At 36.8% G+C, this 21,625-nt stretch overlaps 1 protein-coding gene across 8 annotated transcripts in view; it reads right to left on the bottom strand.

The window, feature by feature from the left end:
• The window catches only part of TANC2 (tetratricopeptide repeat, ankyrin repeat and coiled-coil containing 2), a 440,895-nt gene extending 428,274 nt beyond the window's left edge, over positions 1-12,621 (bottom strand). For all 8 annotated transcript variants that reach the window (XM_035300383.3, XM_035300386.3, XM_035300388.3 and 5 more), the window contains exon 1: positions 12,537-12,621. In XM_035300383.3, coding sequence (XP_035156274.1) covers positions 12,537-12,603 — 67 coding nt within the window. In that variant the 5' untranslated portion in view covers positions 12,604-12,621. The remainder of the gene's footprint in view (positions 1-12,536) is intronic.
• Positions 12,622-21,625: the final 9,004 nt, after the last annotated feature.

Raw genomic sequence — 21,625 nt, 5'->3', positions numbered from 1 at the left:
TGTTATACAGTGCATGACTGTAGTTATAAAATCTAATAAAAATTCAGCCTCTATCCCCCACAAAATAAATCTCAATATCCTAAATCAGGGGGTGGCAAACTTTTTCTTTTTTTTTTTAAGAGATTCAGGTAGTAAATATTTCAGGATTGTGGACTATACAATCTATCAGAACTACTTGGATCTGCATTATAACACAAAAGTAGTAAAATCATACACAATACACTAACATGTGTGTGATTATGTTCCAATAAAACTTGATTTACAAATACAGATAGCTGGCCTACAGGAGACAGTTTACAAATCATTAAAGGAAGAAAATGAAAAGGACACATTTTCTAACCACAGTATGCTAAACTAGAAAATTCTAACAACAGCTAACACACACATACAATTCAATCCCTGGGAAATTTTAAGGTATTTAAATTACTGAGATCAAAAAGAAAGTCAATTACAGACTGTTTAAAAGGTTAATAATAAACTAAAAATTTATGGAATGCAATATAACCTATATTCACGGAATAATACATAATGAAAATGAGGGAAAAAAACTGGCAAATCTAACAGTCAGATTTTTTTTTTAAAGCCAGTAAAACAGATAAGCCTCAGAAAAAGCTAAGAAATAGGAAATACTAAAATATTCAGTATTAGGAGAAACTGAATTAAGCTCAGATGAATGCAATGTGTATAGTTTTATACAAATAAATTTTTACATCTCAATGAAATGGGTAATTTTCTAGGAAAACAATAAATCACCCAAATCACCTAAAGAAAACTAGAAAAAATCTATAACCATAACATTAAAAATACTGTTTAAAAAAAAAAAAAGATTATTGATCAGTCATTTTAATGTCTGAGTTCTGTCAGAGGAGTCTGATCCAGAGCAACTCCATCTTGAATAGGGGATGGGTAAAAAAAGGCTGAGACCTATTGGGCTGAATTCCCAGTAAGCTGGGGCATTCTTAATCACAGAATGAGGTAAGAGATCAGCACAAGATACAGGTCATAAAGACCTTGCTGATAAAACAGGTTGCAGTAAAGAAGCCGGCCAAAACCCACTAAAACCAAGGTGGCAACAAGAGTGACCTCTAGGCATCCTCACTGCTACACTCCCACCAATGCCAAGACAGTTTGTGAATGCCATGGCAACGACAGGATGTTGTTACCCTATATGGTCTAAAAAGGAGAGGCATAAATAATCCACCCTTTGTCTAGCACATAAAGAAATAATCATAAAAATGGTCAACCAGCAGCCCTCAGGGCTGCTCTGTCCATGAAGCAGCCATCCTTTTATCCCTCTACTTTCTTAATAAACTTGCTTTCACTCTATGGACTAACCCTGAATTCTTCCTTGCACAGAATCCAAAAATCCTCTCTTGGGGTCTGGATCGGGACCCCTTTACAGTAATAGTTCTATTAAACTTTCAAGGAATAATTTATATGATGGATAAGCACCACAAAATACAGAAATTATCACAATTCATCTTGTAAAGTTAGTATAACCCTAATAATAAAACAACACTGAAAAGGATGAAAATAAAACAATGGAAATAGATGTGAATGCTTGACTGTGAATATATGTGTCTATCTGATGAGAAGCATTATCAATTACTGAATTGCTACAAATCTGTGGAATATAAACAAAATCAGTCAGTTCAGATTTATTCCAAATGCAATTTCAAGGTTCCTAGCACTTAGTTCACTTCCTAGCCACATTTTATTTTACAGCACAGTATCCTCTGCTACCAAATCAGAATCCTTATTTTCTGTTATAAAGCCATATTTTGATACTTCCTTGAAAGACTTCATTTCAGCACAAACTCAAAACTCTAACATTCTCCTGTAAGCCTGTGAAATCAAAACAGGTTATCTACTTCAAAGATAGAATGATGGGACAGGCAGTGGGTAAATATTCCCATGCCAAAAAGGAGAGAAGCAAAAAGAAAGGAGTAATCGGCTCCAAGCACGTCCCAAACTGAACAAAGCAGACATTGAATCTTACAACTCCAGAATAATAGCATATTCCTGTAGTCTCAGCTATGTGGGAGGCTGAAGTGGAAGAATATTTGAGTCCAGGAATTTGAGTCCAGCCTGGGCAACATAGCTAGACCTCATTCTCTTAAAAATAAATCCACACACACAAAATAATATTTCATTCCCTGTGCCACCACCTGGACACACTAGGGCAGGGCCAGGGTGAGCTCCCAAGGCCTCAGGCAACCCAGCTCCCATGACTTTGCTGGACCCAGCCCACATACCTGTTCTCACAAGATAGAGTTGTACACTGTTGCTTATAGCTTTCCCAGGCCAGCATCAAATGCTGCCAGTGGCTAAAGCAGCAGCCCCATTTTCAAGTCCCCCATAGGTGCTGCCCTTGTAGGGAACCTCTGTGGTAGCTGCACCCCATGGAAAATTTTCGCTTGGGCCTGTGGGCTTTCTATGACAGTTTTTTAAATCTTGGTGAAGAAAAACTCTTGCATACCTCTTGCATTCTGCACACCTGTAGATTTAGCAACACGTAGACACTGCCAGGCTTACTGCAAGAGTCCTCTGGAGCTGTGGCACAAGCCACATCTAGGCCTACTTGAACCACAGCATGTTGCTGCCACAGTTTGTGGCAGGTACCTTTTGGAGAGGTGAGTCAAGCTGTAGCTGGGGCCACTTGAACCACACAGCTGGAGCAGCCAAGCAACACCACACTGGCATATAAGGAATAGACACCTGAAGTCCTGGGTAGTGGCCCATCTCCAAACGCCATTCAGCCTCCTCAGTCTCTGGGCCTGTGATGGGAGGTACAGCCTCCAAGATCTCTGAAATGCCTTGGGGACCATTTTCCCATTATTTTGAAGACTAGCACCTGGCTCCCTATTCATGCTAATCTCTTTAGTAACTGGTCGCCAGGGTAAGGCTGATAGCCTTGCTAAGAGCCAGATGAACAACATCCACCCCTCTCTATGCCTGATAACAGTTTATAAGGCAAAACACATTACTCAGCATCTGGCTCCTCCATGCGGGCTTCTGCATTCTGCCCCCAGGTCTATATTCAGCACTAGACCATGCACGCTCAGCACCAAGCTATGCATTCGAACCTCAGCACTAAACTGTGCACTCTCAGCACTAAACTATACATCTGAACCCATGAAAATTGAAGAAATCCCTCCAAGCTTTACCCAATGGCAGCCCACCCCATGCATCCTAGGCCAGCCCCCTTCTAACCCCCATAAAACCCCCTGCCCTGAGAAGTCAAGTGTGACTTCTGTGGCCCCCTTTCCTTAGGACCACAGAACCTCGCCGGGGAGATAAATAAATTGGCATCTGATTGTTCTTATACTGGCCTCAGTTTCATTTTAAACTCGGCAGTAACCATGACAGCCAGGTCACACCTTTGTCTTTCCAAACATTTTTTCATTCTTCACAATGGCCAGGCTGGGAATTTTTGAAATTTTTATGCTCTGCTTCCCTTTTAATTACAAATTATATCTTTAAATCATGCCTTTGCTCCCATAGGTCACTGTAAGTGACCAAAAGTAGCTACACAGCATCTTGAGCACTTTGCTGCTTAGATATTCTTCCACCAGAAATCCTTGTCATTATTAAATTCCACCTTCCATAAGGCCCTAGGGCATGAACACATTGCAGCCAAGCTCTTTGCTATTTATTAACAAGAATAGCCTTTATTCTGGTACCCAACAAAATATTACTCATTTACCTATGAAACCTCATCAGAATGGTCTTTATTGTCCACACTTCTATCAACATTCTGCTCATGACCACTTCTGCAGTCTCAAAGAAGTTCCAGATTCTCCTAGTCCTGGGACTTCTTGGTGTCTTCACCAGAATTACACTTAATGCTCTGTTCATGGCAATACAGGCATTTTCTAGCCTGCTCCTCCAAATTCTTCCCTCTACAATCTATTATTCACTTCCAAGCTGCTTCTACATTTTCAAGTATTGTTATAGCAACAACTCCATTCTCTTAGTACTAATTTTGTCTTAGTCCATTTTCTGTTGCTATAACAGAATACTTGAGACTGGATAATTTATAAAGAAAAGAGGTTTATTTTGGCTCACAGCTGTGAAGGATGGGAAGTCCAAGATGAGGTGGCCCATCTGTTGAGAGCCTCGTGATGCTTCAACTCATGGGAGAGACCAGAAAGTCGAGTGGGCACATTTGAAAGAGACAGGGAAATGAAGGGTGACCTGCTTTATAACAATCAACTCTCATAAAAACTAATGCAGTCTCATGAGAAAGACATTAATCCACCTTAAGGACCTACTCATCTCTTAAAGGTACTATCTCCCAACTCTGCCACATTGGGGACCATGCCTCAACATGAGTTTTGGTGGGACCACTTTATATTCAAACCACAGCACTCTGAAAGAAAAAAATATATTTTTATAATATAAACATAATTGTGGCTGGGAGCGGTGGCTCAAGCCTGTAATCCCAGCACTTTCGGAGGCCAAGGTAGGCAGATCACGAGGTCTGGAGATCAAGATCACCCGGGCCAACATGATGAAACCCTGTCTCTATTAAAAATACAAAAAAATTAGCTGGGCGTGGTAGCACATGCCTGTAGTCCCAGCTACTCGGGAGGCTGAGGCAGAATAACTGCTTGAATCCCAGAGGTGGAGACTGCAGTGAGCCAAGATTGCACCACTGCACTATAGCCTGGGTGACAGTGCGAGACGCCATCTCAAAAAAAAAAACTTGCATTGCATACTATTGTACATAGTTTATCATGAGCATTCATTATTCAGAGTGCAATAAAAATTTTAACTAAGTTAAACACGCAATGGACAAAAAAAAAATTCCAGTGATATGGTATGGATATTTGTCCCTTCCAAATCTCATGCTGAAATGCAATCCCCAGTGTTGGAGATGGGGCCTCAAGAGGTGTCTGGGTCATGAGGGTAGATGCCTTATGAATGACTGGTGAGGGAGTTCTCACTTTAGTAGTTCATATAAGAGCTGGTTGTTTAAAAGAGCTTCTGCTCCCCTCTCATTTCTTCTCTTGTCATGTGACACACCTGCTCCTGCTTCAACTTCCCCCATGAGTTAAAGTTTCCTGAGACCTTACCAGAAGCCAAGCAGATGCCAGTGCCATGCTTCTTGTACAGCCTGCAGAACTGTGAGCCAAATAAACATCTTTTCTTTATAATTACTCACTCTCAAGTATTCCTTTATAGCAATGCAAAATGGACTAATATAAACAATAACACATGATTCTAACAACATACCCTATATTTACAGTTGAACTGACTTTTATGTATATGGGGTGTACAGAATTTAACCCAAACTCAATTATCAAGCAACCAGCATACTATCCTTAGTACTTAATGATTAATGAATAAATATTTGTTGACAGAAACTAAACACATGATCGACAAAGTAAAACTATCTGGGCAACATCATGAGACCACCATGCCCAGCTAATTTTTGTATTTCTAGTAGAGATGGGGTTGTGCCATATTGGCCAGGCTGGTCTCTCCTGACCTTGTGATCCACCCACCTCAGCCTCCCAAAGTGCTGGGATTACAGGCATGAGCCACCACACCCAGCCTTAATGATGTTTTTAATTGCTGCACCATTTTATAAAATACTATTTCAACACATAATAGTGTTGTTTAAAATTTTTTTTCCTAATCGAAAAAGTTAATTTTCTGATGTACAAACATCTTTGTATTCCTGGAATAATTTCTACTTCTTATAGTACATTACCAGCAATTATCTGTGTTTAAGTTTTATGTACTTTGTTCACTTTTGTTTCTCTCTCTTGCCTTCCACACATTGTCCAGAAGCTATGTTACGCTTATGATACTCATCTTTCTGAATTCTTGAATATCTGAAACTGCCAGTATCTCCCCACCAGCATAGCTGAGTAATGATTTACCAAAACAATCACACAATGATAACCAAACAATGGCATTACTTGATTCAAAGAAGCATATCTGAAGTTCTTTAATTGCATAATTTAAGGTGATAAAGTTAGGAAAAATAAGAAAATATATGTAAACATTTACTATATATGAACTTTTAGAAAACATAGAAACATGTAACTCATTTAATTAAAATTTATTTAATTATAACTCGTTTAATTAAAAAGAACCACATAGTGGTTTTTTTTTTTTACAAAATTTCAGAATATTTAATCCTACAAGCATCAGAAAAAAAGAATTTTCACATCATAAATCTTAATTAACTTATAAAATTCAAGGCTAATATTCTCATGTCCTTAGGGGGAAAACTCTGCCAGATAAAATTTATCTTATTTTAATAAACTTGTTATAAAAACTATTCCTGTGAAATATATATCTAGTGGCCCACACAAAAATTCAGATGAGCTATTTAAAAGGTAAATCAGGACAGACAATTCCCTTCATTACAAATGCTTTTTAAACTAAATACCAAGATGATTTCCAAAAAAACCCCAAAATTATATACCGGTGAGAAAACTTCCCTTATTAACCCTAAAAATAAGCCATGAGCCAAAATTAATATAAAGAATAAAGTATCTACCCAGTTATTATTAAGGATTAAGGAAAAAACTGTAGTAATAAAAACACTAATGATATCTTTCCATAAATACAATAACATTTATTGTTGCCTTGGAATAATCTCTTAGTATAAAAAAAATTCTGATTCTCTACAAATAGAGTTCTCTGCATACACAATACAAAGCCCTATTTTTATAACAATTCTAAATTGTAAACAATCTGCATGAAAAGCCAGGGAATAAATATTAGAATCAAACTCCTAAAAATAATTATTGATATAAGTAAATACCCAGAAAATCAAAGAAATTCGCTATAATACTACAAGTAGAACCTTGACATGTATGGATTTAATAATATAATCTCTACTAAAGCAGTATTCAAAAGTCTAGTATGATGTCTTCCTCTAATAAGGATAGTGTGAGTCACTTATCTGGTCTAAGGTCAGGTACTCTCGTGAAGTAAGAGAAAATGCTAATGCTGCTCTCAAAAGTGAACAACTGAAGGCATTTATGAAAATGATGGCTCTAGGCCAGAAAAAACATTTGGGATAAAGCATTTTTTTAAATGTCAAATTTGAAAGCAGCTTGAATCTATAACATGATTAGTCCCAATATATATTTAAAAGAAAACATCAAAAAGTAGACAGTGGGGTCATGTCAATGAAAATGAAGAAGGACATCCAGAATTTCTCTTCTCCAAAAATACAATGAAAAAACTGGCAAAATAAACTTAGTCAAAGGCTTGCAGCAATCCAGGCAACATATATTCAAGAATAATGTCTGAATGTTCATAAAAACAGCAAGCTTTGTGGCATTTTAACTTGCTCTATTCCTGTCCCCTCTCTCAAGCTATGCAGCAGCCTTAATAGTCAACAACCTACAGTCATGAAAAACAATAGCCTGGAAGTCACTGGAATGGGCAAAAGAGGACTATAGTTCCTTCAAAGCTTTATTTCCAAAGAACTGTCATTATTTCACCTGTCTACTAGTTCCTGGGAATATTCCACCCACAAAGCTGTCTATTTGATCCTACTCAGGGCTTGCTCAGTATAAAAAGTCCCTTGACAAAGACTGGAAGGCACTTTAGAAAATTTCTGTCTAGTATGAACTGACCACTAAACAAACCAAGCAGAGACTTTAGTGGCCATGCACAATAACACAGATTCTGGAGAATTAGTTCAGAGAAGTCACTAAACAAACAAACACAACAACATAAATCAATCCCTGGGGAGGGGGAGAATCTGATTTCCAGAGTTGATACATTATATATTCTAAAACATCCAGGATTCAACAAAAAATTATGAGACAGACAAAGACACAAGAAAGTATGGCCTATACACAAAGGGCAAAATGCAAGCAATGGACATTATCTCTGAGGGAAGCCTTGATGTTGGAGATATAAGCAACTTTAAATTGTCTATTTTATATATGTTCAAAAAACTAAAGGATACTCTATGTCAGAGAGTATGAGAACAACGTCTCACCAAATAAATGATACCAATAAAGAGATTTAAAAATTTAAAGAATCAAATAGAAATTCTGGTGTTCAAAAACTCAATAACTGAAAAAAAAATTCTGTAGAAATGATAGCAGATTCGAGCAGATAAAAGAATCAGTGAATTTAGATATAGATCAATTGAGATTATACAATCTGAGGAACAGAAAGAAAAGCATGAAAAGTATGTAAGATAAGTAAAAAAAAAAAATAGCCAGCATAAAGCATATAGAGACAAAAGAATTTACAAAAACGACAGGAGTCAGAGATGATACACATATTGTCTATCAAATGCGTAACTGGAGCTTTGGGAAAAATGAAGAAAAAAATGAGAGAAAAATTCCGAAACTGACAAATGACATCATGCCACAGAGTCAACAAATTCGACAAACGTAAATAAAAACATAAACAGAAGACAGATTTTTTTTTTTGAGACAGGGTCTTACTTTGTCACCAAGGCAGGAGGGCAGTGGCCCAATCTTGGCTCACTGCAACCTCTGCTTCCCAAGCTCAAGCAATTCTCCTGCCTCAGCTTCTCAAGTAGCTGGGATTACAGGCATGTACCAACATACATGACTAATTTATGCATTTTTAGTAGAGACTGAATTTTTGCCATGTTGGCCAGGCTGGTCTCAAACTTCTGGCCTCAAATGATCTGCCTGCCTCAGCCTCCCAAAGTGTTGGGATTATCAGGTGTGAGCTACCACACTTGGCCAGAATATGAAGATTTTTTAAATGATAAAGATATAAAAGAAAATACTCTTAGTAAAATAATATAAATCTAAAAACTTAAAAGAGAAAAAAGGCAGTTGCCTTTAAAGAAGTAGCAATTAAACTGACAGCTGATCACCAGGAAAAAAATGGAAGAAGCCAGAAGACAATAAACAACATTGTAAAACACTGAAAGAAAATAATTGCACCCTAGAATTATACTCCCAATAAAAGTATCCTAGAAATAGCCAGGTAGAGTGGCACCCACTTTTAGGCCTAGCTCCTTGGGTGGCTAAGACAGGAGGATCATCTGAGCCTGGGAGTCTAAGGCTGCAGAGCACTAGGACTGCACCTATAAATAGCTACTGTACTTTACACTGGAAAACACAGAGATCCCATCTCTTTAAGAAAAAAAAAATCACAAAAATGAAGGCAAAATAAAACATTTTCAGATAAACAAAAGTAAAGTTTGTCATAAGACAATGTCTACTAAAGGAAATTCTAAAAGGGTGTTCTTCACCAGGCATGGTGGCTCATGCCTAAATTCCTAATGCTTTGGGAAGCCAAGGTAGGAGGATCAATTGAGGATAAGAGTTCAAGACCAGCCTGGGAAACATAACAAGATAATCTCTACAAACAAAATTTTTTTAATTAGCCAGGTGCAGTGGTATGTACATGTAATTCTAGCTACTCCAGAATCTGAGGTGGGAGGAATGCTTGAGCCTATGAGTTTGAGGTTACAGTGAGCTCTCACAGTGCCACTGCACTCCAGACTGGCTGACAGTGTGAGACCCCGTCTCTAAAAATAAAATAAAATAAAATGAAAGGTGTTCTTCAGGTAAAGTTACTTCTATCGAGAAAGTCAGGGATGCAGGAAGGAATGAAAATCAATGAAAAGGTCAAATATATGGGCATATCTAAGTAACAATGACTACATAGAACAGCAGTAACATCTTGTGGAGTTTAAAAACAGGTGAAGAGAATCTAAAGCTCTTGCACTGTCCAAGAAGAGGGTAAAAATACCAATCAAATATCAAACTTTGATAAGCTAAGGATTGTTTTAATCTTTAGGGTAACTATTGAAAAAAATTCAAAAGGGTATATAATTTCAAAGTTAACAGAGGAAAATATGGAATAAAAAATGTTTTGAGTCCAGGCATGGTGACTCACACCTGTAACCCCAATGTTTGGAAGATCAAGGCGTGAGGACTGCTTGAGCCCAGGAGTTCAAGAACAGCCTGAACAAAGTACTGAAATCTCATCTCTACAAAAAAAAAAAAAAAAAAAAAGCTGGGTGTGGTGGTGTACACCTGTAGTTCCAGCTACTCAGGAGGCTGAGGTGGGAGTACTGCTTAAGCTCAGGAGGTTCAGGCTGCAGTGAGCTGTGTTTGTGCCTCTAGACTCCAGATTGGGCAACACAGTGAGACCCCATCTCAAAAAAAAAAAAAAAAAGTTTTGAACAATGCAAAAGAAAGAGAGAGAGGAAAGAGAAAGTAAGACAGGAGAAAAAGAAGAAGAGAACAGATAGGCCAAGTAGAAAGCACAAAGATACCTAAATATATAACTGACCAAATTAATGTAACCCAAAGGCTTCCTTAAAAGAAAAAGCATGTCTGAATAAAAGAAAACCCAATTATATGCTATAACAGCATAAGCACACAGAAATGTTCAAAATAAAAGAATGAAAAGAAATCATATTTTGCAAATATTAATTTAAAAAACCATGGAGTACTTATATTAATATGTGGAAAAAATGAACTTTTAAACAAGTCATTATTAAGAATAGAGACATTTCATAATGGTAAAATAGTCGATTCATAAGAAAGATGTAACAATCCTAAACTTGAATGTTCCTAATAAGACAGCTTCCAAACATATAAAGCAAAAATTCTCAGGAACTAGCAGGAGAAATAAGCAAATTCATAATCATAGTGTGGTATTTTCCCATACCTTTCTAAGTAAATAATTTTTTTAAATAAGTAAGGATATGAAATATTTGAGGGCCACCATTAACAAAACTGACCTACACTATATCCAATAACTATGAGATTCACATTATTTTCAGGTACATTCAGAACATTCACCAAAACTTACCATATGATGAACTGTAAAGCAAATCTCAATAAATATCAAAAGAATAAAATAATATGGAATAGAGTCTCTGATAATAGTATAATTAAGCTAGAATTCAATAATAAGAAGGATGATGTAGTAAAACAAAAAAAGCATATTTGTCTCTGCTCATTTCCTGGCACACGGCTCTAAAATTTTTGGAGTCTTCAGAGTGATAAGTGGTTTCCTACATACTAACAAGATAAATGGTAGGTAGCTGGGGGCTCCTGAATAGCCTCAGGATAGGGGCTGGCTGCCAGAGGGGCCAACCATGAGAGCAGAGGGTTGAAACTTTCACCGGTACCCTCTGACTTCTGGAGAGAAAAGATGGGCTGGAGTTTGGATTCATTACCAATAGCCAATGAATTAATCATATCTGCATAATGGAGCCTCCATAAAAACCCAGAAGGATGGGGTTCAATAGGATTCTGGATTGATTAACACATGGAAGATGCTGAGAGGTGGCATACCCAAAAAGAGCATGAAAGCCCAGGGTCCTTTCCCCCATACTTTGCCCTACCCACATCTTCCATCAGACTGTTTCTGAACTGTATTTTTTAATAAGCCAATAATCTTGTAAAGAAACTGTTTTCCTGAGTTGTGTGTACCATTCTAGAAAATAACAGAACCTGAGACAGGGGTCATGGGAACCTCTGATTTGTAGCCAAGTCGGAGCCAAGTCGGAAAGAAGTTGTGGGTAACCTAGGGATCCAAAATGTGCAATTGGTATCTGCAGTGAAAAACAGTCTTGTAGGACTGAGATAATAACCCATGGGGTCTGTGCTAACTCAGGGTAGATAGTGTCAGAATTGAATTTAATTGTAGGACATCCAGTTGGTATCTACCAGAGAAATGAATTGAATCATTGTAGAAAAGAAAAAAAAAACCACATATTTGGTGGCCAGAAACACTGGTGGGAGTAGCAGAGGAAAAAGAGTTTTCCTTTTGTTGATGTAGGGGAGTTTGTTCTTACAATAAGATAAACAAAAATCATCAAAAGTTTGGAAATTCTTAAGTACACTTCTAAATATGTAAGGGTCAAGAAGAAATCATAATCAGAATTACAGAAACATTTTGAAATGAATGATAATAAATACAGTACCAATGCAAATTTATAAACTGCAGAAAAATAAGTTGAAAAGATTATGAAGAATACAACAGAAGTCTATCACTCATTAATAAAAAACAAATACTCTAATACATTCCTTTTCAATATTTTCTACCAAAAACATAGTTTTGTTTATTTCCCTTAAAAGCCTAAGACTTAACTCCTTGTTCTAAAAAAAACCACAAACTTTATTTTAATGCCTATAAAAATATTCAACTTATATTTTACTTTCTGTATAAATCTTGAGGACAGTTTTTATTTTTATAATTTCCTTCCCAAAAGAGTACCTAGGACTGCAATAATTTCATGTGCTAATTCAAAAAAATAAACTTAGGTCTAGAAGGTTTTTAATAAGCAAATGCACAGAAACATTACTGTCTCGTATATTAGAAATAAATATTTTTCCTCACAAGCTTTTCCTTTCTCTCGACTGTTCCTGATAAGCATCCAAGTGTTGCTACCTCTTAATAAAGAGTGTGAAAGCCTAAAGAAATGTAAACTTTCTTTTAAGTTCTAAGTTAAGCATTTAATAAAGTGTTACAGCATTAATTCAGGACTCTAAAAGAACTTATATTTCTAAACTATCACGCACAATAAATGTAGCATACTCACTTACCACTTGACCTGTTTTTACGACTTGATTTCCCACCAGTAAGCAGCATCTTGAGACTATTCCGAAACATGGTTATACTATTCTACTGCAAAACTGTAAAAGAAAATATAGGAAAATATGTTTAAGAAAACTTGATTTTCATAGCACAACAGGGTGACTATAGTCAATAACTGTACATTTTAAAAATAACTTCAAGAGTGCAATTGGACTGCTTTCAACTAATAAATAAATGCTTGAGGGGATACCCCATTCTTCAATATGTGCTTATTTCACATTGCATGCCTGTATCAAAACATCTCATGTATCCCATAAATATATACACCTACTACTTACCCATAAAAAGTAAAACTAAATAAAAATTTGAAAAAAGAAAACTTAATTGTTTATCCAAAATATGAAGAATTTAAAAATTCATTATAAAGAATTAACTATGTTTACTCCATAAATATATACAACTATTTATCCATAATTTAAAGTGAAAATTAAAATAAACTAAAAGTGCTAAACCAAGACAAGACAATTAACTATGTTTAAATATACAGTACAAAACTGTAACTATAGGACAAAAAAGACTATTAAACATTTAAATAGTTCCTTTAAAAAATACTACAATACTTTTGACTACACTAAGAAATAAAGGTAAGTATCACTGAAAATACACAGAAATAAAACACATAATTAGGTAACTATAAATACAGTCTACCTTTCACTTGACTCTCCATTCCTGGACAATTTTCCCATATGATGCACAAACACACACACCCCCACACACACATATTCTAGAAACTTATAGCACCTGCAGAATTTCCATTGGTGAAGCCAGAATTCTACAAGACTACAGCTACGCAGGAATCTGTGCCTATTCTATGTCCCACTCCTACAAAGATAAACCCTCTGACTGCTTTGGATTACATCCTCACTCACCTTCTCAAGAATTTTATCTTAAAAAATCATCTTCCTTTTCTCTCACAGAGCTTTAATTTTTTCTCTCTCCTGAATCATTCCAATCATAACATAAATATATTTTAGTCTATATCGTCCAAAAAGCCCCACTCTTTACTCCACCACAGTTCAATTACTGCTCTTACATCCTCACTCTTCTTCACAGCAAAATTTCCCAAAAGTGTTGTAAATATTTGGTGTGTCCAGCAGATTAAATAAAGCAAACATGAAGTGGGACACAGGTCAACAGAAAATATCCAAACCAAAGCAGAGAGAGATAAAGACAAAACATTATAGAAAAGAGTACTAGACGCATATGGAACCACTGAAAAGTTCTAACATATATATAAGTGAAATTTCATAAGAGTGTGAAAATTGAGAAGAAGCAATATATGAAGTGCTAGCAACCAAGAACTGTCTAACATTAATTAAAGACATGAAGCCACATCAGAAAGAAGCTTGTCAAAGAATAACTACAAAGAAAAACACTAAGCAAATCATAGCCAAATTGCTAAAAGCTAAAGATAATCTTTAAAACAGCCAGACCCCAAAAAACACATTTAAAGAAGCAACAATCAACAGAAATGACGAATAGCAAAAAATAATGACATAAAAATTCTGGGGGGGGGGGAATAACTGGTACCAACGAAGCAATTTACTCTCAGCTTATCTTTGTAAAATAAAAATCAAAAGAAAAAACAAAGAATTTATTCCTAAAAGAGAGTTCTTCCAACAGAAGGAAAATAATACTAGAAAAAAGCATATAAATGCACAAAGGAGAGCCATTGTAAGGGTAAATATGTTAATATTAACAAATAATGACTATAAAAATAACACTGACAGGCTGTTCTTTAAAATATATAGAGAGATGTAAAATGCATGACAACAATAAAAGAGGAAAAAGTAGGGTAAATGGAATAAAAGTTTCTAAGATATCTGTTTTACCAAAGAAGAGAAGAAGTAATAATTCATGTTAGACTTCAATAACTCAAAAACTCATGTAGTAATCTGTAGGATACTCATTAAAAGCAAACTGAGGAGATAAAAAGAGTAATTTAAAACATCTGACTAAACCAAAGAAAGTAAGACATAAGAGAAAAAGTAGCACAGATCTGTGGATAAATGTAAAACAAATAGTAAGGTAGTAGATTTAAACTCAAATTATATCCATTATTATGTTTAACACTCTAGTAGAAGACTATAAACATAGAAGAACTGAATACAAAATGATGGGAAAAGATATACTATTCAAACACCAACAAAAAGAAAGGTGGCATAACTATGCCAATATCAGGCAAAGCAGATGTAAGGCAGTAAGCATTACTAAAGATAAAGAAAGGCATTTCTTAATAATTAAAAAGTCCTATCAACAAAAATATAGCATAATTCTTTTGTTTGTCTGTATTGAGACAGGGTCTCATGCTGTCACCCAGGCTGGAGAACAGTGGTGTGATTATAGCTCACTACAACCTCAAATTCCTGGGCTCAAGTGATCCTCCCACACCAGCCACCCAAGTAGCTAGAACTACTGATGTGAGCCCCTACAGAGCACTAATTTTTCTTATTTTTTTTTCTAAAGATGGAATCTTACTATGTTTCCCAGGCCAGTCTCCAACTCCTGGGCTCAAGCAATCCTCCCATCTCGGCCTCCAAAGTGCTGAGAATACAGGCATGAGCTATCTCGTCTAGTGAATATATCAAAATTCTAAACCTCAATGGGCCCAATAATAAAGTTTAAAAACATTTAAAACAGAAAATATACAAAACTAAAAGGTGACAGATAAATCCACAATTACTTGGGAGACCAACATACCTTTGTCAATAGCTACAAGATCAAGTGCATACACACAACACACACAAAAAAAATGATATTTGAACTACACAAATAAATAACTAGAATATATATAAGCAAAATGCTCTTCCAAATAAAAACAAACTATAACACAAAACACATACCAAAATGGACCATATGTTAGCTCATAAAGTATCAGCAAATTTTGAAATCTTTCAAGAGTGTATTTCCTAACTACAATACAATTATGCGAGAAGTAAATATTTTGTTAATCTAGAAAATCTCCTATTGCTTAAAAATTAAGTTATATACTTCTAAATACCCATAAGTTGAACAAAGTAAATAAATCACAAGAGGTATTTTAAATATTTATAATGAATGATAATAAAAATGACTTATGGAAACTCACAAGATAGAACTAACACAATGATTTTACAGCAATTTATACCTTAAATGTATATATTAGAAGTGAAGGATGAGAATCAGTATCTAAGCTTCTATTTCAAAAAGTTCAAAAGCAAGTAGCAAATAAAACCCAAAGAAAACAGAAGGAAGGAAAAAAGTAAAAAGCAAAAGTGAATGAAATAGAAAACAAATGCAAAACAGATAAAATCAACAAAGCCATAAAATAGATTTCTGAAAAGTAGAAAATCTGCTAAACCAAGGCTGAATGAGGAAAACAAAAGAGAATTCACCAATATCAGAAATGAATATTTCTGACAGAAATGTCAGGATCTGACATCATTTCAGATCCTTAATTTAAAAAATAAGATATTATGAACAACTTTATACTAAATTTAACATTTTATATAAAATGTATAAATTCTTTGAAAAACACAACTCACTGAAATTAACACAAGGATGAGCAAAAAATATAAAATAGTCCTATCTCTATTAAGGAAATTGAATTTATCAAAACTCTTCCCAGACACACACAAAAAAAACTCTACAGCCAGGTGGTTTCACTAATGAATTCTATCAAACTTTTAAGGCACAAACAACACAAATCTTATAAAAATTATTTAAGGAAATACTTCCCAACACATTTTTTTTTTTTTTTCCAGACAGAGTTTCGCTCTCCTTACCCTGGCTGGAGTGCAATGGTGCGATCTCGGCTCACCTCAACCTCCGCCTCCTGGGTTCAGGCAATTCTCCTGTCTCAGCCTCCTGAGTAGCTGGGATTACAGGCACGCGCCACCATGCTCAGCTAATTTTTTGTATTTTTAGTAGAGATGGGGTTTTACCATGTTGACCAGGATGGCCCCGATCTCTTGACCTCGTGATCCACCCGCCTTGGCCTCCCAAAGTGCTGGGATTATAGGCGTGAGCCACTGCGCCCAGCCTTCCCAACACATTTTATGAATACTGTGTATTAATCCCAAAATCTTAGAGATATTATAAGAAAGAGGGCCGGGCGCAGTGGCTCAAGCCTGTAATCCCAGCACTTTGGGAGGCCAAGGCGGGTGGATCACGAGATCAAGAGAGCAAGACCATCCTGGTCAACATGGTGAAACACCGTCTCTATTAAAAATACAAAAAATTAGCTGAGCACGGTGGCGCGTGCCTGTAATCCCAGCTACTCAGGAGGTTGAGACAGGAGAATTTCCTGAACCCAGGAGGTGGAGGTTGCAGTGAGCTGAGATCGCGCCATTGCACTCCAGCCTGGGTAAGGAGAGCTAAACTCCGTCTCAAAAAAAAAAAGAGAAGAGCAGAGCAGACCATCATACCTCATGAACATAGATGAAAAAATATCCTTTCCAAAAGACACTGAAAACTCTACAATGTCGCTTCACAATAACAACAACAACAAAAATCATTAAAGACAACCTAAGTGAAGATATGCCATGTTCATGGATTGAAAAGTTGAATACTGTTAAAATGTCAATTCTCTCCAAAATGTTCTAAAGAGGTAACAATGTCAATCAAATTCCAGCAGGCTTTTTTTTTTTTTTTTTTTTTTTTTTGGTAGAAACTGCATTCTAAAGCACACATGATAATGCAAGAAGACAAAAACAGCAAAGCAATGCTGAAAACCAACAAAACAGCTTGGGCATTTAAACTACCAGAATTTAAAATTTACTCTAAAACAATTCCTCACGGATGAGAATATGGTATCAACATAAGTACTGACAAGCAGATCAACAGAATAGAACACACAGTCCAGAAAAAGACCTACCTTTACATGGTCATTTGTTTTTGACCAAGTCATTAATGGGTAAAGCAAAGTCTTTTCAACAAATCATGGTAAAACAAAGAGATTATGCATTAAAAAAAAATACCTTGACCTATATATCATCCTATACATAAAAATTAATTCAAAATAAACATCACATAAAAGCTAAAATTACAAAGCTTAAAAAGAAAATAGGAGCAATGTGAAGGAGGTGAGAACAACCTACAGATCAACCAAGTCCATGAGTCACTACATCCCTGTGTCCAGTGCCCACATCATGCCACCAATGCCACCATGCCCAAGAGGAAGATTGAAGGGGATAGGAGATAAAGCCAACATAAAGGATGAACCAAAGAGAAAATCCACAAGATTGTCTGCTAAACCTGCTCCTCTAAAACCAGAGCCAAAGCCTAAAAAGGCCCATGGTAAAGAAGGGAAAGAAGGTACCCAAAGTGAGGAAAGGGGAATAACCCTGCAGAAAATGGAGATGCCAAAACAGAGCAGGCACTGAAAGCTGAAGGTGCCGGAGATGTCAAGTGAAGTGTGTGCATTTTTTGACAACTGTATACCTCTGGCCCCGATCTGTACAGTTTGAAATACTATTTTTTAATCAAGTTTTATTAAAATGTAGAATTCCATTTCCTTTTTCTTTTTAAGCTATGCTGTTAGCACACTAAACGCTTCATTGTTTTTTGAGGAAGGGGCATAAATCAATACTAGAATGTACCCAAAGATGGACTGATGTGGGAAAAACACCTTTTCCCTTCTAGTTTTGAGAGACTTCCTCTTGGCTCCCAGGAGGAGGGATTTCCTGACTTTGACACACATAGCCACCTTGGCACAAATGCTGTGTGGTATGAAAAAACAAATACATTCTTATTTCCTCTTCTCCCTTTCCACCTTCAGCACAGACTTAATTCCTTAAGCCCAAACACCTGTTGGGACCTCAGCCCCAGTAATTGGTTACCACTGTGTCAAGCAATCTGGATCTTCCAGTGATGTCACTGAGATGGTGCCCCACAAATGAGCAGAAGTTGAGGATCTTCAGATAAATTTTGCCATTTTCAATTCACTACCTGAAAGTCAGGGCTGACTCATGAAAAGTTGTTAAGCAGGCCAGGCATGGCGGCTCACGCCTGCAATCCCAGTACTTTTGAAGGCCAAGGAGGGTGGATCACAAGGTCAAGAGATTGACACCATCCTGGCCAACATGGTAAAACCCTGTCTCTACTAAAAACACAAAAATTAGCTTGGCATGGTGGCACACGCCGGTAGTCCCAACTACTTAGGAGGTTGAGGGAGGAGAATCGCTTGAACCCAGGAGGCAGAGGTCGCAGTAAGCCAAGATCGCGCCACTGTACTCCAGCCTGGTGACAGAGCAAGACTCCGTCCCAAAAAAAAAAGAAAAGAAAAGTAGTTAAACAACATGCTAAAATGCTAAATGTGAAATGTCAACTCTCACTCTAAACTTTCCCTGTTCTGAGAATCAAATGAAAACTTCAAGGGTTTTATAGTGGTTTTTTGATTTTTGGTGGTCCATCAAAGAAGGAGTTTGAAACTATTAATGATTGTCTGCCCATGTCCTGCCTGAAATACCATGACTGTTTCTGGAAAGTATCTTCAAGAAAGCAGAGTACAGTTTGAAAAAAACAAATTAAAAAACAAACTTTGTTCACTGTTTAAAGGTAGACGAAGGATTCTTAGGAACACAGAAAGCAATAGCCATTTTTAAAAACCTTTTATTTGGAAGTTATTAAACATATAAAAACATCTACTAAGATACCATTAAAGAAAACAGGCAAGCCACAAACTAGGAAAAATGATTCACAAAACATATATAACACAGGACTGATACCCAAGATACAGTAGTCCCCCTTTATCTGCATTTCTGCTTTGATGGTTTCAGTTACCTGCAGTCACCTGCAGTCTAAAAATATTACATGGAAAATTCCAGAAATAATTCATGTTTTAAATTACACACCATTCTGAGCCTGATGAAATCTCACACCGTCCTGCTCCACCCTCCCTGGGAAGTCAAACATCCCTTTGTCCAGATCATCCATGCTGTACATGCTACCTGCCTGTTGGTCAATCAGTACCCAACCTGGTTATCAGATCAGTTATTGCATATAGCATGTACAGGATTCGTTACTATCTATCATTTCAGGCATCCACTGGGGGGACATCTTGGGATGTGGATACGAAGGGACTACTGTATATAAAGAACACCTACAATTTCAGGCCGAGCATGGTGGCTCACGCCTGTAATCCCATCACTTTGGGAGCCTGAGGCGGGTGGATCACAAGGTCAGGAGATTGAAACCATCCTGGCCATCATGGTGAAACCCCGTCTCTACTGAAAATACAAAAATTAGCTGGGTGTGGTGGCAAGTGCCTGTAATCCCAGCTGCTTGGGAGGCTGAGGCAGGAGAATCACTTGAACCAGGGAGTTGGAGATTGCAGTGAGCTGAGATCTTGCCTCTGCACTCCAGCCTGGGCAACAAAGTCAGACTTTGTCTCAAAAAAAAGAAAAACTAAAGATGAATTAAATTTAAAGGAGTTTAACTGAGCAAAGAAGGATTCACAAATAGGGCAGCCCCCAGAATTACACCAGACTCAGAGAGACTCCAGGGATGCTTTGTGGTCAGAACAAATTTACAGACACAAAAAAAGGGAAGCGACAGAAACCAACAGGGAAGTACGGAAACAGCTAGATTGGTTACAGGTTGGCATTAGTCTGATTTGAACATGTAGCAGTTATACGTGGTTGAAGTACAGCTGCTGGGATTGGCCAAGACTCAGCTATTGTTACAAGCGCATATTCCTAAGTCAGGTTTTCAATCTTATCTGCCTATTAAGCTAGGTTACAGTCTGTCCACAAGGACTTAAATATCGAAGTACGGAGTCCTTCCCAGGCCATATTTAGTCTGCTTTAACAGTGTGAATGGTGAGAAACATAAATCTAGCATGAATTTGAGGCTTTTGGAAAAGGTAAAAACTCTGTTTTAAAAAAAGTTATAAACAGTAATAGGATCAAGCCAATATAAGAAAGACAAATCATTTGTCCACTATCTGGAAACTGCAGGTTTTTTCATCTGTGAAAGGCATGTTGAAGGACCAGTAATTATCAAGAATGGTCTTATTTAAGTGTTGACTGAGATAAAATTGATAGATGCCTCAGATATATTCCAGAACATAACTTTGGCAGCTCTTACAATTACAGCAGTGCTATCATTGCTCACTGTGGCCTTGAATTCCTGGCTCAAAGGATCCCCCCATCTCAGCTTAGGAGTAGCTGGGACTACTGGCACACACCACTATGTCCAGCTGATAATCTTTAATAATTTCCCTAAAAGCAAAATTTTGAACTGCATTGAAGAGCTTCAAATTTTGCAATCTCCTTCATGACTGGAGGGCACAGGAAGGAAATGGGACAATAAAGAAGTCTTGAAAAAGAGAAGTAACTGATGATGGGTTCCAGAGCCAGCCTTGTACATAGTACAAGCACTGCTTAAATTATGAATCATTTTTATGGTACTTACAATCAGGTTATGTACTGCTTTCCTCTTTCCACCCCTTCAAAGCTCTTTCAGACAGCATCTAAACTGCCCTGGACATCTGGTGGCCAATACTGGGAGCTAGCTGACCCAATGTTTCTTTACCCCAACACCCTCCACCAACCTTGTTCCCCATTAGATTAAATTGCCTAATTTCTGAATTTCAACTAAATCAAATATTTGGTCAAATATTTCCAGATAGATTTACAAGTGAGTCCTCAATCCACTTCCTATTCTGGATCCTTATATTATGAGCTAAGAATTATTCCCTTGTTGGTCCACCCCAAACCAACTATAACTGCCAACATTATCTAAGCCCCTACAGCCTGGCCTTCCCAGGAAACAATGTGAGTCAGCCAGACAAGATAACAGGATTTATAAAAGGTCTTGAAAAATATCTTTATTATTCTACAATGGATGTTCACTGTGAAAGACAGAAAAAAAATCAGAAGAAAATGAAAACATGTTGGATTTACCTAAAAGAATGATTAAATAATGACATAAGTGATCACTATTTCATTCTTCTTCAGTTTCCTACTGCTTTGCCCAAAGTATTGCATCATCTTTCAAGAAGATATAAAAACAAATTTGGACACATCAGCTTTCTAGCCTTTGTTAAAGCTCTTTA

Source organism: Callithrix jacchus, chromosome 5 (genome assembly GCF_049354715.1).
Source record: "Callithrix jacchus isolate 240 chromosome 5, calJac240_pri, whole genome shotgun sequence".
In the NCBI taxonomy this organism is placed as follows: domain Eukaryota; kingdom Metazoa; phylum Chordata; class Mammalia; order Primates; family Cebidae; genus Callithrix; species Callithrix jacchus.
Note: the sequence above shows the minus strand (reverse complement) of the source record. Positions and strands in the feature narration are given on the sequence as shown.